The sequence below is a fragment of the Motacilla alba genome, chromosome 27 (genome assembly GCF_015832195.1).
Source record: "Motacilla alba alba isolate MOTALB_02 chromosome 27, Motacilla_alba_V1.0_pri, whole genome shotgun sequence".
NCBI classification, from domain to species: Eukaryota; Metazoa; Chordata; class Aves; order Passeriformes; family Motacillidae; genus Motacilla; species Motacilla alba.
The window spans coordinates 1,279,800-1,305,773 of NC_052042.1; the positions used below are offsets into that span (position 1 = coordinate 1,279,800).

General features: G+C 69.2%; 3 protein-coding genes across 7 annotated transcripts; 1 reads left to right on the plus strand and 2 right to left on the minus strand.

Moving 5' to 3' along the window:
- The first annotated feature begins 2,010 nt into the window (after positions 1-2,010).
- On the plus strand, positions 2,011-7,928 carry GRN (granulin precursor). 5 transcript variants are annotated; one of them, XM_038163091.1, is made up of 13 exons: positions 2,011-2,200; positions 3,298-3,401; positions 3,471-3,542; positions 3,630-3,714; positions 3,799-3,902; positions 3,985-4,132; positions 4,211-4,317; positions 4,920-5,034; positions 5,115-5,212; positions 5,811-6,053; positions 6,809-7,051; positions 7,404-7,688; positions 7,758-7,928. In XM_038163091.1, exons 1-13 carry the CDS (start codon positions 2,026-2,028, stop codon positions 7,854-7,856), a joined length of 1,878 nt encoding a protein of 625 aa, XP_038019019.1. In that variant the 5' UTR covers positions 2,011-2,025; the 3' UTR covers positions 7,857-7,928. The 5 variants fall into 5 exon arrangements, with proteins under 5 accessions (XP_038019019.1, XP_038019017.1, XP_038019018.1 ...); XM_038163089.1 differs by having other exon boundaries at positions 3,630-3,902; XM_038163090.1 differs by having other exon boundaries at positions 2,011-2,140; positions 3,630-3,902.
- A 1,004-nt stretch (positions 7,929-8,932) lies between these two features.
- Positions 8,933-16,726, minus strand: FAM171A2 (family with sequence similarity 171 member A2). The gene is given in 9 exon segments (XM_038163087.1): positions 8,933-9,504; positions 9,507-10,210; positions 10,812-10,938; positions 11,195-11,311; positions 11,693-11,869; positions 11,954-12,112; positions 12,257-12,349; positions 13,301-13,528; positions 16,485-16,726. Coding segments are annotated over 9 exon segments (2,286 nt in total). The 5' UTR covers positions 16,594-16,726.
- Positions 16,727-16,897: 171 nt separating this feature from the next.
- ITGA2B (integrin subunit alpha 2b) lies at positions 16,898-25,946 on the minus strand. Its single transcript, XM_038163086.1, has 30 exons — positions 25,372-25,946; positions 25,167-25,297; positions 24,992-25,089; positions 24,746-24,911; positions 24,627-24,676; positions 24,235-24,280; positions 23,941-24,066; positions 23,810-23,857; positions 23,540-23,583; positions 23,372-23,431; positions 23,190-23,242; positions 22,848-23,056; positions 22,556-22,738; positions 22,422-22,467; positions 22,240-22,344; positions 22,093-22,148; positions 21,843-21,994; positions 21,496-21,603; positions 20,687-20,757; positions 20,467-20,614; positions 19,902-19,994; positions 19,738-19,817; positions 19,550-19,630; positions 19,379-19,481; positions 19,136-19,288; positions 18,928-19,053; positions 18,636-18,749; positions 18,329-18,436; positions 18,130-18,252; positions 16,898-17,799 (listed from the first exon to the last, which is right to left on the minus strand). The coding sequence occupies exons 1-30, from the start codon at positions 25,515-25,517 to the stop codon at positions 17,710-17,712; spliced, it is 3,117 nt and encodes a 1,038-aa protein (XP_038019014.1). The 5' UTR covers positions 25,518-25,946; the 3' UTR covers positions 16,898-17,709.
- Between the last annotated feature and the right edge of the window lie 28 nt (positions 25,947-25,974).

Below are 25,974 nucleotides of genomic sequence, written 5' to 3' on the forward strand. Positions count from 1 at the left end.
GAGGGGTTGAGTTACTTGGAAAGGAGGGTGGAGAAAGGTTGGAAGGGGGCTTTAAAGGATTGTGAAGGGTTTGGAAGGTTGAAGGTGGTTTGGGGGAGTTAGAGGGGATTTTGGGGGGTTGGAGGGGGATTTGGAGGGGTTTGAGTCTAGGGAGGGTTTGGGAGACTTAGAAGGGAGTATGGCTGGGGTTTGGAGGGGTTGGGAAGGCTGGACGGGGTTTGGAGGGTTGGAGGCAGATTGCTGGGGTTGGGAGTCTGGGGATGGTTTTGGGGGCTTGGGAGGGAGTTTAAAGGGGTTTGAGGGTTATGGAGAGGATTTCAGGGCGTTGGAGCAGGAATTGGAGAAGTTGGATGTCTAGGCAGAGGCTGGGGGGGCTGGGAAGGGAGTGTGGAGGGAGGTTGGCATCAGCTGAAAAGGATTTGGAAGGGTTGGGAAGACTGGAGGTGGTTTGGGGGTTTGCAGGGGATTTGGGGTGTTGGAAGGGGAGGTTTGGGGGTTTAGGGAGGGTTTGGAGGAAGTTGAAGAAGTTGAGGGGGGTTTAGGGGGTGCTGGAGTGGTTGGGAAAGGTTTTGGAGTGAATTTCCTGGGACTGGGGAGGTTGGGGGTGATTTGGGGAAGTTGGGGGAGAATGAGGGAGTTGGTGTTAGAGGGGAAATGGGAGTTTGGGAATGTTTGGGGCAGGTTGGAAGAGGGGTTTAGGGAGGTGGAGGGAGTTTGGAGGGGTGTTGGCATTGGAGGGGATTTAGGGGAGCTTGGACGGAGTGGGAAAGGCTTGGAGAGGGAGGTTGGAAGTTTTGGGAAGGGTTGGAGAGGTTGAAGTGGTCTTTGGGGCACAGGGGGTCAGAGGGGATTTGGAGAGGATTTAGGGGCACTTGTGGACATTGGCAGGGAGGATGGGGGAGTTGGAGGGCAAAGATTGGAGTTTTGGGAGAGTCGGGGAGATTGGGGAGGACTGGCGGGGGCTGTGGAGGCTGGTGGAAGTTTGCGAGGGATGGGGAGAGTTTGGAGGGGCTGGGAATTCTGGGGGTACTGCCTGCCCTGGGAGCGAGGCCTGGAGGGCTCCGAGGCACCGAGGGGTGAAACCCTGAGATGCGAACAGGGGGGTCTGTGCCCCTGATGAGGGGTCTGTGCCCTTGATGGGGGTCTGTGCCCCTGGTGGGGTCTGTGCCCTTGATGGGGGTCTGCGTCCTTGATGAGGGGTCTGTGCCCTTGATGGGGGTCTGTGCCCCTGGTGGGGTCTGTGCCCTTGATGGGGGTCTGTGTCCCTGATGAGGGGTCTGTGCCCTTGATGAGGGGTCTGCGTCCTTGATAAGGGGTCTGTGCCCCTGAGGTGGGATCTGTGCCCGGGAGAGGGGGCCTGGGGCTGCACAGGGGGGCTCAGGGCTGCAGACAGAGGAGTCCCTGCCCTGGCAGGGCGGTCTGAGGGCTCCCTGTGCCCCGGGCAGGGCGGTCTGAGGGCGGTCTGTGCCCGGGCAGGGCTTCCTGCGCCCCGGGCAAGGGGGTCTGTGGGGTCTATGTGCCCCGGGCAGGGCGGCCTGAGGGCGGTCTGTGCCGGGCAGGGCGGTCTGAGGGCGGTCTGTGCCCGGGCAGGGCTCCCTGCGCCCCGGGCAAGGGGGTCTGTGGGGTCTGTGTGCCCCGGGCAGGGCGGTCTGAGGGCGGTCTGAGCGCTCCCTGTGCCGGGCAGGGCGGTCTGAGGGCGGTCTGAGCGCTCCCCGTGCCCGGGCAGGGCGGTCTGAGGGCGGTCTGAGGGCGGTCTGAGCGCTCCCTGTGCCGGGCAGGGCGGTCTGAGAGCGGTCTGAGGGCGGTCTGAGCGCTCCCTGTGCCGGGCAGGGCGTTCTGAGGGCGGTCTGAGCGCTCCCTGCGCCCCGAGCCCCCAGCTCGCTCTCGCCGCCCTCAGCCCCGGGGGAGTCGGGGGGGGCGCGGCCACGTGACCACTAGTCACGTGACTGGGGTGAGGCGGCCGCTGAGCCCGCCCCCTCACCCCTGACTGACCAATGGCAGCGCGGCTGGAGCGGCGGGCGGCCAATGGGCGACTGGGGGCGGAGCTTGCGGGCGGCGGTGGCGGTGGGGGGGGGGCTTGCGGCCGGGCCCGGGAGAGGGAACCGGGAGCGCTGGGAGGAGACACGGGCACGGCCCGGAGGTGCTGGGAGCGCTGGGGGGAACCGGGAGCGCTGGGAGGAGACACGGGCACGGCCCGGAGGTGCTGGGAGCGCTGGGGGGAACCGGGAGCGCTGGGAGGAGACACGGGCACGGCCCGGAGGTGCTGGGAGCTGCCGGGGGAACCGGGAGTCACGGGAGGAACTGCGAGTCACGGGGGACACTGGGAGACGCTTGGAGGAACTGGGAGTTGCGGGAGCCACTGGGAGTCACACGGACGGCCGGGAGGTGCTGGGAGCTTTGGGAGGAACTGGGAGTTACGGGAGGAACTGGGAGGTACTGAGAGTCATGGGGCAGCGCTGGGGTTCCCCGGGAGGTCCCGGCAGTCGTGGGAGAGCACTGGGAGTACTGGGAGTCCCTAATGGGAGGCGTGCTGCGAGCACTGGGGGCCATGGGAGCCCTGGGAGCACTGGGAGGGCACTGGGAACACTGGGAAAACACTGGGGTCACTGGGAACACTGGGAGGACTGGGAGGGCACTGGGAACACTGGAGGAACACTGGAGACACTGGGAACACTGGGGGCACTGGGAACACTGGGGAGAACATTGGGGGGGCACTGGGAACACTGGGAGAACACTGGGGGGCACTGGGAGAACACCGGGAGCACTGGAGGTACTGGGAGAGCTGTGGGAGCACTGGGGGTACTGGAGGAACACTGGGAGCACTGGGGGTGCTGGGTCTGCTGCTGGGGGATGCTGGGGGTCAGCCCAGCCCTGCCCGGGGGGATCGCAGGGGTGGGGGTGCAGTGACACCAGGGTCCGCCCGAGCCCCCCCATGGGACACAACCCCCGTGACTGCCGTGGCCAGGGCAGGAGGTGTCCCCATCGGGGAAAGGGAAGTGACAGTGACAGTGATTGTGGGATGGGGGGGTGGGGGTGCCCGTCTGGCGCCGCAGGGAGATGTTATCGGGGTGCGGTTGGGGTGCCACACACCCGCAGGGCCCCCCCACTTTCTGTGGGTACCCCCAGCCCCTTGAGGTGCCCCCCAGCACCCCGGGGTGGGGGTTGGCTGAAGCGGGGGGTGGGGCCGGGGCTTTCCCAACACATGGCTGAAAGAAGAAGTGAGATTTGGGGGCAGAGCCGCCCGCCCACTCAGTGAGAAGGGAAACTGAGGCCGGGGGTTTGGGGGGGGTCCCACAGGTGCCCCCAGAGCCATGAGGACCCTTGTGCTGCTGTGGGTGGCCCTGGCCGGCGTGGGGGCCCAGCTGCTCTGTCCCCATGGGGGACCCTGCCCCATCACCCCGGTGAGTGTGTGGGGTTTGGGGGGTCGGGGGGGCCTCAGCAGGGGATGTAACCCCCCCTGTGCCCCCCAGGCCCTGCCTGCCCGCAGTGCTGTGGGATGCCAGGACAGCTCATCCTGCCCCGTCAGCTGCCAGCTGCCAGAGGTGAGCCCACTCCCCTGTGCCTCAGTTTCCCCCCTGTCCCTGCCATTTGGGGGACACTCCCTGACTCCCCCTGCCCTCTCTCCCCAGAGTGTCCCCTGCGCCGAGGGCCACCACTGCTGTCCCCGAGGGTCCCACTGCAGCGCTGACGGGGAGTCCTGTGTCACAGACCTGGGTACGGGGACACGGCGGGTGGCCTGGGGGCAGGGTGGTCCTCGAGGGGACAGGATGGACAGGGGGGTGTCACCCGTGTCCACAGCCCCCCGTGCTGTCCCCTGTCCCGACGGCCAGTCCGAGTGTCCCGATGATGCCACGTGCTGTGTGACGAGCAGCGGCGCCTGGGGGTGCTGCCCCATGCCCCAGGTACGGGCTGTGGGGACACGGGGACGCTGAGGGGGGGACCTGGCACGGCCATCGCCGTGACGAGCGCGGCTGGCACCCACAGGCCTCGTGCTGTGCCGACAAGGTGCACTGCTGTCCCCATGCCACCGTCTGCGACCTGACCCGTGGGCGCTGTGTGTCCCCTGCCGGTGACACCGAGGTCCCCCTGGGCACAGCCTTCCCCGCCTGGAAGCGCCACCCCCCCGCCCCAGGTAAGGGGTGTGCCCTGGGCGTGCCCTCGCTGTGCCGTGCTCTCGGAGGGGACGCGGTGACACCGTGTGTCCCCTCAGTGGCGCTGCGCCAGGTGCTGTGTCCTGACGGCCGCTCGGCGTGTCCCGACGGGTCCACCTGCTGCCAGCTGTCCCCAACGCAGTACGGCTGCTGTCCCCTGCAGAACGTGAGTGCTGGCACGGCCCTGGGCACCCCGGCATGGGCAGCTGTGCCAAACCTGTGCCCAGCACCCCAAACCGAGCACCCCATGCCAGACACCCAAATCCTGGCCAGCCTCCGCCAGGCACCCCAAACCAAGCGCCCCTGTGCCAGGCACCCCCAGCCAGCCACCCCTCAGTGGGCACTCCAGACCAGCACCCCACACCCCAACACACACCACTCACCCCGCCCCAGTCCGTGCAGGCACCCCATTCTGGACACCCCAATTCCAAGCGCCCCACGGTGATGCCAGGCACCCTATTTTGGGCACCCTGTCCCAATCATCCCACACCAGACACGCCTTGCTGGGCATCCTGTGGTGGACACTGGGCCCTGGGCACCCCACCCTGTGCCATGTCCCCATCTCAGGCACCCGGCACTGCCCCCCGTGCTGAGCACACCCTGTCCTTGTCCCCAAGCTCCCTGTCACACCATATCTCTCCCCTCAGGCCATGTGCAGCAGTGATGGGCAGCACTGCTGTCCCAAGGGCACCTCCATGCCATGTCCCCTGTGCTGTGCCCCCTCTGTCCCCATCCCCAGGGCCCTTGTCACGCCGTGTCTCCCCCCAGGCCGTGTGCTGCAGTGACGGGCAGCACTGCTGTCCCCAGGGCACCACCTGTGACCTGATCCACTCCACCTGCACCTCCCTGGGGGGCTCTGCCCCCCTGGCAGCACTGCCCACAGGTAAGAACCCCCCAGGGAGCAGCCACCCCCTGTCCTGTCCCAGAGAGGGGACACCAGCCCTGACTGTCCCCTGTCCCCAGCCGGTGACGTCAAGTGTGACGAGAGGACGAGCTGTCCTGATGGGAACACGTGCTGCAGGCTCAGCTCAGGGGCCTGGGGGTGCTGCCCCCTCGAGCAGGTACTGGGGTCTCCTGTGCCCCCAGGACACGCAGATGTCCTCTGTCCCCCTTGGTGGCATGAGGGCAGATGTCCTCTGTCCCCCCGGGTGGGATGAGGGCAGCTGTGTCCTGTTCCACTGACAAGAACAAGTGTGGGAGTGAACTTGCCCAGGACAAGGTTTGATGTCCCCTGTCCACCTTGGGAGGGACAAGGATGGGTTCCCCTGTGCCCCTCCAGGACTGGGAGGTGTCCCCTGTCCCCCAGGAGGGCTCCCATTTCCAGATGTCCCGTGGGGAAGGGTGGCGCTGAGTCCTTTTGACATCCCCCAGTCAAAGCCCCTGTACTGACTGGGGCCAGTCTGGAGCTCTGGTGGCACGAGGTGGTGAAGGGACATCCTGGAAGCCACCAGGATGCTGAGGACCTTCCTGAGTCCCACTGAGGGGGGAGGTCAGGAGTGGTGAGGGGGTCCCCATATTCCCCCCTCCTCACTGCAGGGGCAGGGAATGGGGATGGTATGAATGGGCAGGAGGGGACACATTTGTCCCCTCTCCTGTGGAGCTGGCAGTCCCTGGGGGGGTCCCCTGTGCTCACCCCCCCCCCCCCCCTTTGCCCCCCAGGCCGTCTGCTGCCCCGACCACGTGCACTGCTGCCCCCAGGGCTACACCTGCGACCCCGAGGGGGGCAGCTGCCTGCAGGTGGGGGGCACCCGCCGGCCCTGGCTGCGCAAGACCCCGGCGCTGCCCCGGGGGGGACAGGTGACATCGGGGAATGTCACTTGTGATGAGAAGACGAGCTGTCCTGACGGGACCACGTGCTGCCGGATGAGCCTGGGCACCTGGGGGTGCTGCCCCTTCCAGCAGGTGTGGGGGGCTCTGCCCTTGGGGGTCCATGGCTGTGTGGGGTGGAGGCCCTGGGGGTGCACCCAGGGGAGTGGGGGGTCCTGCACTGAGCAGAGATTCCAGGTGGTCCTGGGGTGTCCTTGGAGGGGGGGACATGGCTCAAGGGACCCCGAGTGGGAACATGGGAATGTTCACAGGGCACAGCGACCACCTTTCCCCTCAGCAGCCCCATGGGCTGGGGGTCTCCTGTGCCCCAAGGGGACAAAGGCCAATGTTCCCTTTTCCCCAGTAGGGTCAAGGCCAGATGTCCCCCTTTGTCATTTGAAGGATTAGGGCAGATGTCCCCTGTCCCTTGAGCAGGGTGAGGGCAGATGTCCATTGTCCTCCAGGAAGGACAAGGTGAGCTCCAAACCCCTCCTGTCCCCGTGGGACACCAGAGCCCTTGGGTGGCCCCCAACCCCAGTCGGACCCCCTCTGCTAACTGGGACCACTTTGGGACTCCAGGGGCAGGAGGTGACAGAGGCACACAAGGCCACCGGGGTCCTCAGGGACATGAGGATGCTCAGGGACATTCATGCCTCCCACAGAGGGGCAGTAGCGTCACATGGGGCTCCCCATATCTGCCCCCCTCAAAGCGGGGATGGAGCCAGGCTGGGTCCAGGGGGACACAGAACAGGGGAAGGCAGGAACAGGCAGGAGGGCACTTGTCCCCTGGAGGTCCCCAGCTCTTGCTGGGGGTCCCCTGTGCTCAGCCCCCCCCCCCCTTTGCCCCCCAGGCCGTCTGCTGCCCCGACCACGTGCACTGCTGCCCCCAGGGCTACACCTGCGACCCCGAGGGGGGCAGCTGCCTGCAGGGGGGGGGCACCCGCCGGCCTTGGCTGCGCAAGACCCCGGCGCTGCCCCGGGGGGGACAGGTGACATCGGGGAATGTCAAATGTGATGAGAAGACGAGCTGTCCCGATGGGAGCACGTGCTGCCAGCTGAGCCTGGGCACCTGGGGGTGCTGCCCCCTCGAGCAGGTGTGAGGGTGTCCCTGGGGGTGGGGTGCCCCAGGGGTGGGGTGTTGTCCCGGGGAATGAGGATCTGGGAATGGAATGGAAGGGGTCGGGATAGAGCATGACTGTGGGGATGACCCTTTTGGGGTCAAGCAGGGCTGGGAGGAGCAGGGACACGGGACACTCCCATGTTTGTCACTGGTACCCTCCGTGGAGGCTCTGTGGGCACCTTGGGGACAGGATTTGGCACCGTCCCTGGGTCTCTGCTGGGGACACCTAACGTACCTCTGTCCCTGGTACCCAGACACCTGTGTCCCCCAGACACCCACGTCCCTCACTGTCACCCCACTGACCCCATCCTGTGTCCCCCCCCCAGGCTGTTTGCTGTGGGGACCACAAGCACTGCTGTCCCCAGGGCTACACCTGCAACGTGGCTACCGAGAGCTGTGAGAAGCTGCTGGCACCCACCCCGCTGCTGCCAACTCCCTCTGCCCCCCGCCAGGCCCCCTCTGCACCCCACCGGGCACCCCCTGTCCCACTGCGAGCTGCTGGCACCCGCCCAGGTGGCCTTGTGCCCTGCGGTGCCACTGGCTCCTGCCGCGGGGGCCAGCGGTGCTGCCAGACCCGGGGAGGCTCCTGGGGGTGCTGCCCCTTCGCCCAGGTGAGTGGGGGGACACCAGGGTGGGCGTGGGGGTGGCATCACCCCCCCTCACTCCATCTCTCCCTGCAGGGCTCCTGCTGCTCCGACGGCCGCCACTGCTGCCCCACGGGGTTCCGCTGCACCAGGGGGGGCTGGGGGTGCAGCCCCCAGCGCTGGGACCTGCTCTGATGGCACTGGGGACGCCACCAGTACCCTCCCGAGTGCCACTACCCCAATAAACGGTTTCTAGGAGAAACTCCACCCATGGCTCCTGGCGAGGGGGAAACTGAGGCAGGAGGCAGAGGCAGGGGGGATTTTGTGTGTTTAATATATTAATGCCTCTAAGGAGCAGGCAGGACGTGCAGGCAAGTGCAGGCAGCAGCTCCCTGCCCAGCCTGGCACCTGGGGGGGGTCCCCATGGCCCCCCCTCTGCCAGCCTGGCCCCAATGACCCCTCTTCATCCTCACCACGTAGAAAACGTTTAGAAACCCAAGTTAAAATCCAAAGGGGGATGAGGGTGGGGGGACAGGGGCCCCCGGCTCCTATGGCAGCTTGGAGGCACCACTGGCACGGGGGGCACTGCCAGCCCCCCCTGTCCTGCAGGGACACAAAAGAGGACATGGCTCAGGACTGGGGGACCATGGAGCTTGCAGTTCCCATCTCCAAAAGAACAGGGAGGTGGATGGTGGTGTTTGTTGGGTGGGACACGGAGGGAACAGGGACAGCAGGATCCCGGGTGGCAGAGCTGGTGTGGAACAGGGTGGGGGCTCGAGCAGATGGGGGACACGGGTGGCCTGGGTGTGGTCTCTTTGGTCCCTCCCCTGGCAGACAGGGGCCATGGTGGTGGGCTGAGATGGTGGTGGGATGGGATTCTGGTGGGGGGGGACATGACGGTGGCAGGAGAGGATGGTAGTGGGCTGGAACAGTGGTGGGAGAGGACAGTGACAAGGCAGGATAGGATGGAACAGTGACAGACAGGACACGGTGGTGGGAGGGTGGGATGGGGATGACAGCAGTGGAAGAAGATGATGGCTGTGTGGGATTGTGGTGGGATGGGACTGATGGGGTAGGATGCTGGATGGGATGGTGCTGGCATGAGATGACAGTGGGATGGGACAGCGATGCCAGAGGGCGGTGGTGGGAGGAGACGGTGGCTGGGCAGGACAGTAGTGGCCTGAGACGGGTGACAGCAGCGGTGTCCCCACCATCTCAGCACCCCCTGGGACTTGCCCCCCACCCCGGACCAGGGCCCGCCCTCCCCACACTCACTTGACATTGAAGACCATCAGAGGCCGCTCCTCCCGCTTCTGCCAGGGGCTCTTGCGGTCGCCCCCCTCGTCACCCCCGTCGCCCGCCTCGGCCAGCGCCTCCTCCTCGGGGCTGGTCAGGGAGTCTCGGGGGGCTTCGCTGGCGCTGCTGCGCCCGCTGCCCCCCCCTCGCCGCCCCCCGCTGCCCGCTTCCAGCAAGGGGGCGAGCGAGCTGTCCTCCGGGGAGGCTGCGGGCAGGGGGGGCCGGGGCCCCCCGTCCTCCTCCCCGCCTCCGGCGGCCCGGGGGAGGCGGGGAGGGGGCGCGGGGCCGGGGCCCCTCTCGCTGCCCTGCAGGTCGATGTAGGAGTGCCGAACCTGGGAGGAGCGCCCGTCCAGGGACACGAACCAGGCTCTCGGGGGTGGCGGCCCCCCCAGTTCCAGGAGCTGCTGCCCCGCCAGCGCCTGCAGCTCCCCGTTGAGCTGGGCCACCGCCGACCCGTCCAGCAGCACCGGGATGGCCACCGAGCCGCTCACCGGCTGGGGGGCACGGGCCCCGCCCCAGTTTTCCCCTTCCTCGAAGGGCTGCCCGGAGGAAGGGGGGGGGGCGGGGGCGCGGCCGTCGCCGCCGTCGAACCGGGGCCCCCATCGGCTTCGGAGGGACCCTCGGGCTCGCCGGGGGCCAGGCGCATGTAGCGGGCGGGGATGAGGAGGGTGGGCATCACTCCCCGGTAAACATCCTCGGGGCCGCCGCCCCGGTCCAGGGGCCCGCAGAGCAGCAGGGGGCCGGGGGGGGCCAGCGAGGGCGGGCGCGGGGGGGGCTCGGGCAGCGGGTGCTCGGCGGGCTGCGGCCCGTAACGGGAGAACGAGGGCGAGGGGGGCCGCGGGGCGAAGGCGGGGGTGCCCCGGGGGTGCTCGTCGGGCGGCTGCAGCCCGTCCACCGAGCGGGCGGCCCGGAGGCCGAAGGCTTCCCCGGACCGCCCGTAGTCCTCGTGGGCGGGGGGCTGGCGGCGGCGGGGGGCCAGCGTGGCCGCCGGGGGCCGGAGGCCGGCGCGGAGCGGGGCGGGGGCCGGCGGCTGGAAGAAGTCCGGCCGGGCGGGGGTCAGCTCGCGGGTCGAGGGGGGCAGGCTGGGCGTGGGCAAGTCGGTGTCGCCCCCCGAGGAGGCGGTCTCCAGGTGGCTGCCCCCGCACAGGAGGTCCAGCTGGGACACCGAGGTGGCCTGGTCCCGGCGCGCCGCGTCCAGCGGCCCCGGCAGCGGCAGCTTGCGGTGCTGCGCCCGCGGCTTCAGGCAGCGCCGCCTGCGGGGACACGGGGGCTCGTGGGGGCGGGGGGCCCCCTGCTCCCCCCCTCCCTCGCCCGCTGGAAGGAGCTAGAGGAGGGGGCTGTAGGGCACCCAGGCATGCTGGGGAGTGGTGAGTCACCCCCCAAATCCAGTTATAGGGCACCCAGAGGTCCTGCTGAGTGGTGTCCCCCTTCCCAAGCAAGCCGTAGCAGCCAGTGTCTGGCTCCCAAATCCAGCTAAAGAGCACCCAGAGGTGCCACAGGCCGGTGCCACCTCCCTAGAGCCAACTATAGGGCATTTGAGGGTTCCAAGGGGTGGTGACACCCCCAGAATGGCTACAGGGCACTCAAAGGTGCCAGGAGGGTGGGGCCCCTTCCTCACAGTCAGGTCTAGGGCACTTGGGGGTGCCTTGGGGTGGTGCCCCCCTTCCCAAAGGCAAATATAGGGCACCCAGGGGTACCAGGAGGATGCTGCCCCCTCCTATAACCAGTTACAGGGTGCCAGGAAATGCTGCCCCCCAGCTATGGGGCACCCAGGGGTTACAGGTGAGTGTTGACCCCCATTCCCACATGGAATGTGGGGTTCTGTTCCCATGCCCCCACGGGCAGGACACTGACCTGCAGTAGTAGATGAGGAGGCAGAGGAGGATGAGGACGAGCAAGGCCAGGGCACCCAGGATGGTGAGGAGAAAGATGGTGTGGTAGGTGGTGATATCCGTCACACCTGCTGCCATCGCCACCAGCCCTGGGGACAGCAGGGTCAGAGGGGGAGAGTACCCTGGGGGGGCTGCCCTGGCACAGAGGGGCAAAGGGAACCCCCAGCAGAGCACCCCAGGGGGCTGCAATGTCCCCCCAGCCCAGACAGCCCTGGGTACAACGGGACTGGGGGGAGCACCCACCGCACCAGGAGCACCCCAAGGTGCTGCCACCCCCTCCCCAGCCAGCCTGTCCCCAGCCCCAAGGGACACAGGCTGGGAGGGCACTCACAGGTGTCGCCTTACCCGTGCTGGGGGAGGGCACAGCTGCTGCCCAGTATCCCAGCTGGGAGGAGACGAACGTCCAGTACAGCTGCCGGCCTTCCTTCCGGATCAGCCCCGTCCCATTCCGGACCCACAGCCCTGCGGGGACACACCGGGCTGAGACCCCTCACCTCATCTCCCCCCTCTGCCACTCCCAGCCGGAGCTGTGTCCCCCTCTGCCACCCCCAGCAGGAGCTGTGTCCCCCTCGGCCACCCCCAGCCGGAGCTGTGTCCCCCTCAACCAACCCCCAGCCGGAGCTGTGTCCCCCTCTGCCACCCCCAACAGGAGCTGTGTCCCCCTCTGCCACCCCCAGCCGGAGCTGTGTCCCCCTCTGCCCCTCTCAACAGGAGCTGTGTCCCCCTCTGCCCCCCTCAACAAGAGCTGTGTCCCCCTCTGCCACCCCCAGCCGGAGCTGTGTCCCCCTCTGCCACCCCCAGCAGGAGCTGTGTCCCCCTCTGTCCCCCCCGGCCAGCACTCACCGCTCTTGGGGTCAAACCTCCAGGCTGGCACACTGGTGGCCACCACGGCCGCGGCGTCGGGGGCCAAAGGGACGGACAGATGGACGGGGCCGGCCAGCGGCACCTCGGTCCCGTTGCCGGTGAACAGGTGAACGCTGACAGCCGCCACCGGCGCCAGCTCCAGCCACGTGCCATTGGCTGCGGGGACAAGGACGGGGACATCCCTAAGGGGGGCCACACAGGGTGTGCCCCCCACCCCCCAGTCCGCGGTGTCCGCCGTACCGCTGCCGTCCTGCTCGGCCCCGAGGAAGGCGGGGAAGGCGCGGGCCAGGCCGGGGCCGGAGGCGGCGGTGAGGGACGCGGCCAGCTGGCTGTAGGTGGAGCTGCGCGGCAGGCGGGCTGCCCGCCGGGGGAACTGCGCCCACGGCTGCCCGCGACCACCTGCGGGGACACGGCGGGTGGCAGCACCCGGGGGGGCTGGCGGTGTCACCCGCCGCCATCCCCATGGTTCGGCCGGGGGTCACAGGGCGGGTGGCGGCACGCGGGGGGCCGGCGGTGTCACCCAAGGCCACCCCCGTGTCTCACCTGGGGATCCCAGGAGGATCTGGACCAGGTCCTCGTAGAGGATGAGCGTGGCCGGGCGCTCCGGGAGCAGGTAGAGGCTGATGGAGGCGTAGACTGCAAGGGGAAGAGGGGGTGATTGGGGACCCCAAAATACCCACCCCTGGAGCCCAGAAATAGGGGTTCACACACGCTCCTCCCAGGGTTGGGGGGACTGATGGGGAAAGAGGGGAGATGGGGTCTGAGGAGGGGGTGGGGAAGGGGGACACAGCAAGGCATGAGGTGCATTTGGGGACAGGGACAGGAGGAACGGGGGGGACAGGCAGTGGGCAGGGTGGGGGCATCCCCTCCACAACCCCATCCATGCACCCTCCATCCCTGTCCCTGTATTGCTTCATCCCAGTACCCCCCCTTCCCCCATCCCCATCCTGTACCCCACAATCCCTGTAACCCCATTCCCACCTCCCCAGCTGGGTGCTCCCATGTGTGCCACCCCCCCGAGGTGACCCCTCCCACTGATGGGGTCACCCCCCAGTCCCCCCTTCCCTGGGGAAAAGGGCTGGAGTGCATCCCAGGGGGCACCCTCAACTTCCCCTGCCCTGGGGTGGGGTGGGATGGGATGGGATGGGATGGGATGGGATGGGATGGGATGGGATGGGATGGGATGGGATGGGATGCCATGGGATGGGATGGGATGCCATGGGATGCCATGGGGGGACTTGGGGGCCACCAGGACACGGTTGTCCCCTCCCAAAGGGGCCAGGCCCCTCCCAAACAACCTTCTATAAGGGATCCCTACACTGAAACCTATTAGGGGTACGGAAGGGACTGAAGTGCCAGTAAGGACTAAGGACCCCACACCAAGGCTCAGAGCCCCCCCAGCCCCCAGGAATTCAGGACCTCCGATCAGACCCAGAGCCCTCAGGAAGGGATTGGGGATCCCCCATCATGGCCCAAATCTCCTTAGGAAGGGATTGTGCCTCCCAGTCAGACTCAGAGACCCCAGTAAGGGACTGAGGACCCCCAGCCAGAGCTGCCCAGGAAGGCGCTGGGGTCCCGGTGACTCACGTGGCAGTTTGGTGACGCGCCAGGGGACAGAGGCGGTGACGTATCCGCGGCGTGCGGCGGTGACCAGCAGCCAGGAGCCCAGGCGGTAGGGCACGGGCAGCACCGCGCCGCCCGTGTGGTCCGTGCTCCCGGCGGCCAGCGCGCTGCGGGCGCCGAACACGTCCAGGGCCGCCTGCGGCAGCGGGGCCAGCGTGCCGCTCTCGAACACCTGCACCCGCAGCAGCACCTCTGCGGGGACACGGCGGCGACACGGCGTGGGCACAGGCACAGGGGACACGTACGGGGGAGTCACAGCCACTCACCCAGCGGGCATGCCACCATCCCAGCAGGGTGGGACACAAACCAGGGGTCACGGCCACCATCCCAGGGAGCTTGGGCACCATCCCAGGGGGTCACAGCCCCCATCCCAGGGGGTCATGGCCACCATCCCACTGGTTCATGGGCACCATCCCAGGGGGTCACAGCCCCCATCCCAGGGAGCATGGCCACCATCCCAGGGAGCATGGCCACCATCCCAGGGGGTCACGGCCACCATCCCAGGGGGTCACAGCCACCATCCTGATGCATGATGGGCACCACACCAACAGGTGGTGGGACCTGTCCTGCTGGGTCATGGGCACCATCCCAGGGAGTCACAGCCACCATCCCAGGGGGTCATGGCCAACAGGTGGTGGGACCTGTCCTGCTGGGTCATGGCCACCATCCCCATCACAGGGAGCCATGGCCAACAGCACAGGGGGCCCAGCCACCATTCCAGCAGGTGGTGGAACACACCCTGCCAGGTCATGGCCACCATCCCAGGGGTGTCATGGCCACCGCCACAGCCACCATCCTGGTGGGTGATGGTCACCACCCCAGCAGGTGGTGGGAGCTGTCCCAGTGGATTACAGTCACCATCCAGGCAGGATGGTGGGACCCACCCTGACAGGTCACAGGCACCATCCCGGTGGGTCATGGCCACCATCCTAGCAGGTGGCAGGACCCATCCCAGTGCCCACCATGCCCAGCAGGTGGCATGCCCAGGCACCACCCTGGCAGGTCACAGGTGCTCCCCAGTGGGCAGCAGACACTGTCCTGAGGGGGTGTGAGCATCACTGCTGTGCCCACCCTGTGCCCCCCTGAGGGGGCTCCTGGCCCCAGGGTGCTGTGCCCACCCAGGTGGGTGCACCCAGTCACGTCATCTCAACCCCCCCACCAAAGGCCACCCCCAGGTGCCGCTCGCATCTGTCCCAGGGCCAGGGGGTCTTGAACCCAGCAGGCCCCACCGGCAGCAGGGGGAGGGATCCCCCCGGCAAGTCCCCGCTGAAGGGCCCAGCTCGAGGGAGGGGGGGACCCTAAACCCCCGTGTGCCCCCAGCCCCCCCGAGCCAGCGCCATCCTGCGCATGATCCGCAGCCCTTGGCAGCGGTCCCGGCTCCGGCACCGTCACCCAGGCAACGACCTCCTTCATCCCGCGCCCCGGGGCTGCCGCCGGGCCCCCCGCAGCCCCGGCCCCCCGGAACCCCCCACTCCACCGGGCGCACCCCCCCCGACCCGCCCCGACCCAGATGCGGCCCAGATGTGGCAATGGGCGAGGGGGGGGAGATTCGCAGCTGCTGCTCCAGCGATGCACAGGGGCGGGGGGGGGGCGGGTTCGGGAATGGAGGGGCTGGGGGGGTCCCCCCGCATGGCGGGGACAGCCGGCACCCGGGGGCAGGAATGTCCCCGCGGCCACACGCCGGCCACCCGCAGCTGCCGGGGGACAGCTGGCATCAACGGCCACCCCGGTGTCCACCGGAGAGGGGGGCCATGGTGCCACCCCCAGCGCGGGGACACAGGCACAGGCATGGCCCCGTCCCCACTCTCTGTCCCCCCGCCACCACCAAAGGGTCCCCAGAGGGTGCTGCGGCCACCGCGAGGCGCACCGGCCCTCGCTAGCTCCCCAGTGCTCCCAGGCTGACCCCCGTGTCCCGTGAGGCGGGGCAGGGGGTGCCAGGCCCTGGAGGGGCAGTGAGGAGCCTTGTCGAGTCTGTCGCCCCGCAGGGGTGACGCCAGCGGGGAGCTGAGCCAGCACAGACAGGACGGGTCAGGGACCCCCCCTCAGCCCACAGCCCCCCTGTCACCCCCGGGCACGCCTCACCCCGGCACAGGGGCTCTGCCAGGAGGGTTTGGGGTGCAGGAGGGGGTCACAGGGAACCGCGTGGACCCCGAGGCCCACCCTGCCTGCACCCCCCACCATTCTGCACCCCCGGCTGCTGCTCAGGACTCCCTGCCCACCCACCATCACGCACCCCCTGACCTGGGACCTCCACCCGCCATCAGACACCCTCAAGCCCTGTTTAGGACCCCCATCCACCCTCCTGCACCCCCAAGCTCTGTCCACGATCCCCACCCAACTTCCTTCACCCCCTGGATTGTGACACCCGCCCACCATCGCGACCCCTTGGCGCTGCCCGGGACACACACACCCCCCCCCCATCCTGTACCGCGAAGTCTGGCACCATCCCCACCCTCCCGTCCCCCCAGGCTCTGTCCCTGACCCCCACCCAACCAGCTGCACCCCCTGGCACTGCCAGACCCCCCCACCCATCACCCTCTTCCCGCCGGTGGCCAGAACCGCCCGGGGAGGGGGAGACAGACAGACAGACGGACAGACGGGGGTGCGGCCGGACCGACAGCCGGGGGTGGACGGCGGATGGACAAGGGGGATGGACGGGGGGCGCGGGCGCGGGCAAGGCTGGGGGTGACGGAGCAGGGGGGCCAGGGGGGGATAGGGGTGTCTGGATGGGGATGGGGGTGTCGGGATGGGGATTCGGGGCGGGGTCGGGCGGGGCTGGGGGTTCGGGGGTGCGGGGAGTGTCGGGGCGGGGGGCGGGAGGGGGCCGGTGCTGCTGAGGGGGTGAGGAAGCCAAGGGACGCCGGGGGGATGCTGGGGCGGGAGTCATGCGGGGATGGGGGGGGCCGGTGCCGGGATCGATGGGGGGTGGCGCGGGGGGGGCGATAGGCTTCAAAGGATGCCGGGGGGATGCGGGCGCGGGGCTCGGGCGGGCGTGGGGAAGCGGGTGCGTCGGTAGGGCTTGGGTGGTGCGGGGCAGGGGGTGGGGGCCGAGGGATGCCGGGGGGATGTGGGCGCGGGGCTCGGGCGGGGAGGGCGCGGGGGTGTTGCCGGCGGCGCCCCCCGCCCCGCACACAAAGGCCGCTCTCACCGTGCGCTCCCGGCTCCGCCGCGCCCCGCGCCCGCCGCCCGCCCGCGGCCGCCAGCAGCAGCAGCACCGGCAGCGGCGGCAGCGGCGGCAGGAGGCGGCGGGGCCGCATGGTGGCTCCGCGCCGTTACCCCCCCGCCATGCCCGGCCCGCCCGACCCGTCCGCCCGCCCGCCGCGGGGACCGGGCTCCACCTGCCGGAGCCGCCGGGCACGGCCACCCAGGGCCCACCCCCGGAGCGGCACCGCCCCGGCACCGGGACCACCCCCGGCACCGCCCCGAGACCCCCAGACCAACCCCTGGCACCGCCCCAGACCTCCGGCGCCGCCCCCTGCAGTGCCCCGAGAGCCGGGACCCGTCGCCGGTACCGCGACAGACGCCGGCACTCCTCCCCGGGACCGCTCCGGGACCTGGACCCGGACTCGGTACCGTCATCGGCATCCCGGGACTGACCCTGGTGTCGGCAGCGGCATCTCAGGACCCACGCCCGACATCGGCACTGACCCCCGGATCCACCTCTGACGCTGCTCGAGCCCCGGCACTAAGCCCGGTACCGATCCCGACCCGCTGTACCCATCCCCGGTACGGCCCCGAGACCAGGACCGGGACTCGGCACTGCAGGACTCTCTCCGGTACTGGCACCGGCCGCATTGCACTGCCCCCGGTACCGCACAGGCCTCCCGGGACCCATTCCTGGCTCCACTCCGAGCCCCGGGACGGGAACAGGGTACCGGCACCAGCATCCCGGGACTGCCCTGTACCGGCACCAGCATCCCAGGACCCACTCGCGGTACTTCCTTGAACCTCAGCGTCGAGCCCCGGTACCGCAGCGGCATTTCGGGACTGGCCCTCGGCACTGCCCCGACCCCCCGGTCCCACCCCTGGGACTGACCCCGGTACCGTGACCCACCCGCGGTACCAGCACCGGCCCCGGTACGGATCCCTGAGCAGTGCAGCAGCCCCCGGGACCGAGCCCGGCACCAACCTCCACATTGCTCTCCCGGGGCACCCCACGAGGACACACGGGGGTCCCCAAAATCCTCGCCGCCCCCTGCTGTGCCCTGTCCCCTGGCAGGTCCCCATCAGACGCAAGCGCACCCCCGTGGGCAGCACCCGAGGGCAGGGCAGGGATTTATTGTCCGGGGGGAGCAGAGCGGGGCTGGGATCCCACGGGCACGCGGGGGGCTGGGGAAGGCGAGCTGGGTGGGCTGGGGCACGGGGGGACCCCGCTACTCCTGGGCGCTGCCCGGCTCCTGGGCCTGGCCGGGCTCCTGCGTGTCCCCCTCGGCAGGCGGCCGCGTCCTCTTGAAGAAACCCACCTGGAAGGGGACACAGTGACACTCGGGCCCTGGGGGACCCCGCGGCACCAGCCCCAGGGATCCCACATGATCAGCCCCCCGGAGATCCCTGTGGCACCACTGCGGGGACGCCGTGGCATCGCTCCTGAGGGACCCCCTGCCTCTGGGGACCCCACAGTGTCACCCACCTGGGACCGTACAGTGTCACCCGTGCTGCTGTCCCCCATCCTGTCCCACAGCCCCCACCCCCAGCACTGTGTCCCGTGTTTCATGGTCCCTCTGGCGCCAGTGAGGCCCCACCACCGTGGTGGATGTCACCAGTGTCCCCAGAGTCCCCCTGCGCCCACTCACCTTCCACATGAGGAGGATGAGGAGGGTGAGGAGCAGGAGCCCGGCCAGGACGCCCAGCACCACCCACCACACCGGCACAGCCCCCTCGCCCCCAGGGCTGGCACGCACCACGAAGGTTTCGGTCTGCAGAGGGGACAGGAGGATGACACTGCTGTCACCACGGCCTGTCCCCGTGTCCCCGCACCCACGGCAGCCCTACCTCAGCCTTGCCGGTGGGCAGGACTCGGGGCTGGACGCGGTAGGGCATGCCCGAGGTGTTGAACCACGCTTGTGACTGGATGCGGAACTGGGTCAGGAGGTGCTCCCGCTAGGGACAGATGGGGGACACGCGGGGGACACATGGGAACCTGGCATCAGGGGTGCTGGCAGCTAACAGGGCACCCGTGACCCCACACATGGTATCTCCAGGGTGCTTTCTGGGGACCACCGTGCAGAAGGAATCGTTGCAGGGATGCCCTGAGGCCACAAGCCACCCCGCCCCCTCTGTCCCCAGGAGGGGACAGTACCTGCTGCAGGGTGTCCATCCAAAGCAGGGCGTGGACGCTGACCAGTGCCCGCTGGTCCTTGCCCAGGCTGGGCACGCGGCAGGTGATGTCCACGCACGTGGCATTGTCACAGTCCTGAGGGTGGTGTCCAACACGGTGGGTGTTGGGGGGCCCCCACCCCAGGGGACACTCCCAGTCCTGTGCCCACCACGGGCTGCAGGTCCCCAGGGTCACCCAAGGGATGCGGCCCCACCCTGGCAGCCCCAGCCCTGCCTCCATCACCGCCGGCAGGTCCCCAGGGTCCCCCGCTCACCACACGGACGAGGTCCCCCAGCCCCTCGTTGCCCAGCCCCGCTCCCGGCGGCGCCTCCGCCTCCCGGCGCTCCCGCTGCTGGGCGCCGCTCCCGGGCGCTGCGGCCGTCGGAGCGGAGATCTCCAGCTGGAAAGGGACACAGAGGTGACACCCACCTCCCTGCCATGTCCCAGCGCCCGCCGGCGGGCAGCGGTCCCGCAGCCCCTACCTGGGCGGGGTTGAGGGCGGGGTGGTGGGAGCAGTTCATGCCCCCCTCGGTGCCCAGCTCCAGCAGGTAGAGCAGGACGTGGTCTCCCAGCAGGTGGGGGACGGCGAGGCTCAGGGTGACCCCGCTGACGGTGCCGGGACCTTTGTTGTGGAGCTGCGGGAGGACGGTGGGTGACGCTCAGCACGCGAGATGACGCCGGGGAGGGGGCAGAGGGGACATCCCCTGTACACCCGCGGGCATCACCTCATAGACGTGCTCCACCCTGATGCCGTGGTCCTCGAGCCGCCAGCTGCCCTCCACCCCGTGCCAGCTCGTGGGCAGCACCATGGTGGCAGGCAGGGAGTTGCTGGTGGGAGAGGGGGGTCAGTGTCCCCTTTCGTCCCCCCGTTATCCCCGTGTCCCCCAGACCCTCACCCTCGCAGCTCCATCTCCGCCTCTGCCTCCACAGGCACTGTCACCGTCACCGACGCGTTGCTGGAGCTGGGGCTGTTCTTGCTGTGGGGACACAGGGGGATGAGAGACGGACACTGAGTTTGGGGACACTGAGTCCGAGGTGCGGGTGTCCCAGCAGTGGGTGGGGCGGGGGGACAGCAGGGTGTCACCTCCACAGCTGGAGGTGGAAGGTGATGGCATCCCCCATGTCCTCCAGCCCGGACACGCTCAGCTCCATGTCCACGGTGATCTGGGGGACAGCAGAGGACAGGGGCAGGTGGGTGACCAGCCCCAGTGGGTGACAGGCACATCAGGGACCCCCCTGTTCCCTTACCCGGGCTCCTGCTTTCATGGGATTGCCCAACTCGCAGAGCACCACGTGGGTCCCATTCTCCTTCTTGGGGTTGCAGCTCAGCTTCTCCTGCCCCTGCAGGGTGGGGACGTGAGGTGGGGACACGTCGTGGACCCCACCAGGATCCAAGCACACTGGGGACCTGCATGAGCTGAGGGCAGGGCTCGAGCCCCACACCCCAGACACCCCTGAACGCCCATCACCAGTGGGGACCCTGTGGAGAGGGACGGCCACCAAGGGCAGGACAGGAACCCCCGGCCCAGCATCCCTGGGCACCCACCCCCACCAGGCAGCCCCATGGAGGATGAAGGACACAGTGTGAGCCCCCGACCTGGGTGCTGGGCACCCCCTGACGCCCATCCCCTCTGGGCACCCTCATGGAAGGTGACAGCCACCCAGGACACGGGTTGAGTCCCCCACCCTGGGCATTTCCCAGCACCCATCCCTGCTGGGCAGCCCTGAGGCAGGTGATGGCCACAAAGGGCCATGGGCAAGGGCAGGACGTGTCCCCCCCTCGGTCACCCCTGTCACCCCCGCTCACACGCACCGGGATGGTGCTGCGGGCAGCCTGGTAGTGCGTGCCAGGGGGCAGCTGCACCCTCAGCTCGGCCTCGAAGGCGCCTTCGCCCGCGTTGGTGGCATTGGCACGCAGGGACAGCACGGCCTCCGCCCCGATCAGCAGGCGCTGGCTGGAGCTGGGGGACACGGGGACAGGGCTCAGCACCCCGCGGGGACACCGGGCGCTCCCTCTGCCCCCCGGTGCTCACGTGTCGGCGGCCAGGTGCAGGTCGGGCACACAGAGGTTGTCATCGCCACAGTCCTCCAGGATGATGTGGGTCTGGGAGGGGGACGGGGAGGGACAGGGGGACCCCCCCATCCAGGGTGAGGTGGGAGAGGGGGAGTCACTGGGGACAGCAGGGGGCACGGGGGGACATCCCGGGGAGGGATTGGGCTGGTGGAGGGGCCAGAGGGGACGTCCCAGAGGGGAGATTTGGGACAGTGCAGAGTCGAGAGGGGACATTGAGGGACAGACCCGGGATGGAGGGGAGGGAGGTGACATCTCCGAGAGGGGAGAATGGGGACAGCAGAGGGGACATCCAGGGGGACGACTGGGGACGTACCCTGAGACACGCCAAGGAGGGAGCAGGGACAGCTAGGGGACATCCTGGGGAGGGACTGGAGATGGCAGAGGGAACAGAGGGGACATCTTGGTGTTGGGAATGGGGACAGTGCTGGGTACAGAGGGGACATCCAGGGGAGGGATTGGGGACTGCAGGGTAAGCACAGAGGGCAGAACAGGACGGGCATGCCAGGGAGTGGCAGGGACAGTGTGGGGGCACATTCCAGAGGGAATAAGGGACAGTTGTGGGGGTAGGAGCCACATCACAGTGGAAGCTGGGAGAGTGGGAGGGGGACAGGGGAAATGTCCCAGGGGGTGTTGGGGACACTGGCATAAGCTGGGGACCCCAGAGCTGAGCTCACCCAGGCTGGGGGTACTACCCACATGTGCCCGGGTGGGGATGAGCCCATCCTGTGTCACCACTGTGATGTCCCCCCACAGCCATGTCCCCCCTACCTGTGCCTGCACCAGGGTGTCCCCGTAGAGCACCAGCCCCGGGGCCTCTCTGGTCAGGGCCACACTCACGGCCACTGGGCTCAGCTTGTCCTTGAACTCGGCCTTGTCCTGGGGAGACACCCATGGGCACAGCACTCTGGAGGGCATCCCGTGTCCACCCCACCCCACGGCCTCCACCCACCACTGTCGCCGTCCCTGTTAGCCACCCTCCTGGGACAGAGAGACACTGTTATCTCCAATCGCTGTCCCCAGCCCTGTCCCCATCCTGGCTGGCGATGCCACATCCCCATTCCCGTCCCCTCCATGGACAGTCGCCGCCCTCTGCCGCGCTGTTCCTGTGCCCGTACCCGCAGGTAGGCGGTGAGGTTGCTGCACACAGGGGGCGTCCCCGGTGCCACCACCAGCTCCTCCTGCCAGGACGATTGGTGTCCCCGCAGCAGCAGGACCCTCCGCGATGGCCGGGGCTTCAGCCGGTCCAGCTGCAGCTCAGCCTCCAGGTCTGGTGGGGAACGGGAGGGTGGCACTGGTGACACCCGCGGTGACACCCCAGCGGTGGCCCTGTGGCCGCGGTGCCCCCCGGGTGACACTGGCACTCACGGACGCTCTGAGTGATGTGCTGGCCTGTCACGCTGACACAAAACTCCACGTGGAAGCTGCAGGGGGACACCACCAACAGGTGCTCAGAGACCTGTCCTGTGCCCACGGTGGTGTCCCCATAGTGTCCCCATGGCAGTGTCCCCTCACCAGCTGACACGGACACTGGAGTCGGGCAGGGCACAGTTCAGGATCTCAGGGTTCAACCCGTCGGGGACACTCAGCTGGGTCCGGGCCACCACCACGGGTATTCCCCTGGGGCACGGGGACATTGCTGAGGTGCCAGGGGAGCCAAGAGGGAGCCCCGGGCCACCGCAGGGACGGGCACTCACTGGTACACGGCCACCTTGGCCGCCCCGTAAGCCCCCACGAGCAGATCTGCAGGGACAAGCAGAGGGGTCGGTGCCGGGGTTGTGACACCGGGGCGGCAGGGCGGTGGCAGGGCGGTGTCGTGCCGGGGCTGTACCCGCGTAGCCGTTGCCGTCCAGGTCGGTGGCACCCCGCAGCGCGAAGCCGAAGGCGGCGGGGCCGGGGAAGGGGCTGTCGAGGCGCTGGGTGGGCACCGGCGCCAGCCCCTCGCTCTGCCCGCGGAAGATGAAGACCTGCCCGCTGCCACTGTCACCCCCCTGCGGGGCGCCCACGGCCACATCTGGGGACAGAAGGGACGTGAACACCCACCCGCGCTCTCCTGCCTCAGTTTCCCCAAGGCGCGGCACCGGGCGGTGGCACATCCTCCTCCCGTCCCGCCGCGCTGTTACCGCCGAAGCCGTCCTTGTCCAGGTCCCCGAGGCTGGCGATGGCGGCGGCGAAGCGGCCGTAGGGGTGGGTGCCCGTCAGGGTCTGGGGGGGCCCGGCGAGGGGCTGCTGCCCCCGCCCCAGGTAGAGGTAGAGGCGCCCCAGCTCGCTGCGCTGCCCGTCGGAGCGCCGGGCCATGTACAGGGGCGCACCCACCAGCAGGTCGTCCCTCCTGTGCCCGGCGCGGGGTCAGGGTCAGGGTCCGCAGGTTTGGGGGCTGGGGGCACCTAGCGGTGTGCCAGGCACGGGGCAGCACCCCTGGGTGTCGCCACGGAGGAGGGGGGGACGACTGTCCCTGCTCTCACCCGTCCCCATCGACATCGGCCACTGCCACCGTGTGCCCGAAGTACGAAGCCACCTGGAAAGGGTGAGGGTCGCACCAGGGGGTGCCAGGGGCACAGTGGGCGGCGGGGCTGGGGTGCTGTGGGACGGGGGCAGGAGCGCTGTGGAGCACCGGGGGTGCTGGGGGTGTCACAGGGCAGGGTACCTGCTCGCTGGCGATGCCCCGCAACCGGCTCAGCCTGTCCCCCGCAGTGAAGATCTCCACCTGCCCAGGGCGGTGTCAGACGCCAAGCCCAGCCCGGGGCGACACATGGTGGTGTCCCCTGGTGTCCCCTCGGCCAGGCAGCGGCACCGGGCACTCGGCAGCACTCACCTCACCCCTCGTGTTGCTCTTGTTGGGGACCCCCACCACGTACTCTGTGAGGGATGAGAACCCTGAGTGCCTCACTGGGGCATTGAGGGGGGCACGGGGATACCCCGGCATTGGGGTGGGCACAGGGATGCCCCTGGTGCGACGCGGGGCCACGAGGGCACAGAGATGGGTGGGACCCCTGTCCTGGCACAGCCTGTCCGGACCCCTCGGGAAGGGAAGCAAGGTGCCCCAGGCCCATCAACCCACGTTCCCTGCACCCCTCAGCCCTACCTTTGGTTTTGGGGTTGCCATCAAACTCGCCCACAGCCACCGAGTATCCTGCAGGGAGATGGGCATTGGTGAGCCCGGGGTATCCCAGCAGGAGCTGGCAGTGGGGCAGGGTGCCCGTGCCCGCTGCTCACCCCGGTACCCGTCCTCGTAGTCCCCGGACACCGGCTCCGTGGGGCGCCCGGGGCTCCCCAGCCACAGCAGAGACGTGCCGAGGAAGCGCCTGAGGATCTTGTCCAGCTCCACCGAGTACACGAGCCCTGGGGCACACCGCGGCGGGGAGCACCAGCCCTGACGGGGCGCCCGCTGCCACACGCCCCAGGCTGCCAGCGCCACTGCGGGTGGCACTTACAGGGTACCGCATCCGGGGTGCCCTCCTCCCGCCGGGAGCACCAGCCGGGGTGGCGACGCCGGCAGGAAGGACTCACCTGTGAAGTAGTACCCGCCGGGGGCACCCAGCACCAGCGTCCCATCCTGCGGGAGGAGCTGGCTCAGCACCACCCCGGGGTACCCTGGCATCCCCCCAAAGCATCCTCACCCCAGTATTTCCCATCCTGGCACATTCCAGCCCAGCATCTCCCATCCCGGCACCCCCACCCCAGCGTCACCCCCACTCTTTGGACTTCTCCTCCCGGAATTCCCGCTGCAGCATCCCCTCTCTCAGCATCCCTACCCCAACATCTCCCGCCGTGACACCCAGGTACCATCCTGGCCACACTCTCTGATCTCTCTCAGCCCACCCTGGGCATCCCGGGGGGCACCCCGGCTGCGATCTCCCCAAGGTGCCCGAGTCCCCCGAGCCCCTCCAGTCCCCGCTCACCGGGGTGACGGCGGCGCTGAAGCCGATCTCGCAGTAGCGCTTGTCGTGCGCTGAGGGCACAGGGCAGGGTCAGACGGAGGCGGGTTTGGGAGCCCCCCCGCTCCCCGCTCCCCCCTCACCGTAGTTCGTCTGGCGGTAGGTGCTGGCCATGGTCCGGTCGCGGCAGGGCGAGTACCACACGGCGCGCCGCTGCCCCGGGCTCCGCACGAAGCAGGTCCCCGTCGGGGTGCGGAACGCCTCGTGCTGCCCCTCCAAAGCGTTCCAGTGCTGCAGCGGGGCACAGACCTGGGCACGGCGATGGGACGGGCTGGGTGCCCACCCCGCCAACACCCAAGGCTGCCCACATACCCCCCGGATGCACCCACCACCAGTTTGCCGTCCCAGCTGGTGACGGACGCTCCCAGCCACTGGTGCGACTTGTAGGTGCGGAGCTCCAAGGTGCCCTGGCTCTCGCTCTCGTCCCCTGGGGAAGCGGGAGAGGGGGAATGTGCGGAGCCGGCACCCCCCGCGCCCGCTCCTCGCCCCACGGCGCCCACGCACCCGCAGTGTCGATGGGCAGGGGGTGGCAGGGGGTCTCGTCGGGGGGCCAGGAGCAGAGGAAGACGGCGCCGGGCTGAGCCACGCCGGGCTGGGAGGTGTTGGCACGGGGGGCCCCCACCGCCACGCTGGGCCTGGGGGGCAGAGCGGGTGTCAGGGTCGGCGGGCGTGTGCCGTGCCCGACCCCGACACCCCGGTGCCTCCCCACCTTCCCTCGCTCATGTGGAAATCCAGGGCGAAACCGAAGTAGCTGCCGGGGGGTCCCTCGTAGACGGTGGGGGGTTCCTGGAGAAGCCCCAGTGTGGGGGGCAGGCGCAGCCCCCCGAGGAGCAGCAGCACCCGCGGCAGCCCCATCGTCACCCTAAAATGTGGCCACAGCCGCCGTCCCGGGGCGTCCCTGGCTTATCTCGGGGGACGCAGCTGGGGCCGGGCCCGGCAGGAATGGGGAACACAGGAAGGGCCCCCCCGAACACACATCCGCTCCTGCAGGGAGCCGGAGAGGTGCGGGGGAAACGGATGTGGCCGGAGCAGGGCGGGGGACAGGAGGTGGCAGTGCCACCGGGAGACACGGTGACAAGGTGGGGGGACACGGCCGCAGCAGCCTGAGCCGATCGCCCGCGGGGCCGCACCCAGCCTCGGGGCGGCTATTTCGGAATGTGCATCTCGGGGCGGCTATTTCGGGGTGCAGGCAGTCCCCACCAGCGGAAATGAGGCGAGGGGGGAGGACAGCAGTGCACAGGGCCCCTCCATCGCCCCCGCTATCCCCTCCGCAGCCGCAGGGAGCTGACAGCACCGAGCCCGCCTGCACTGG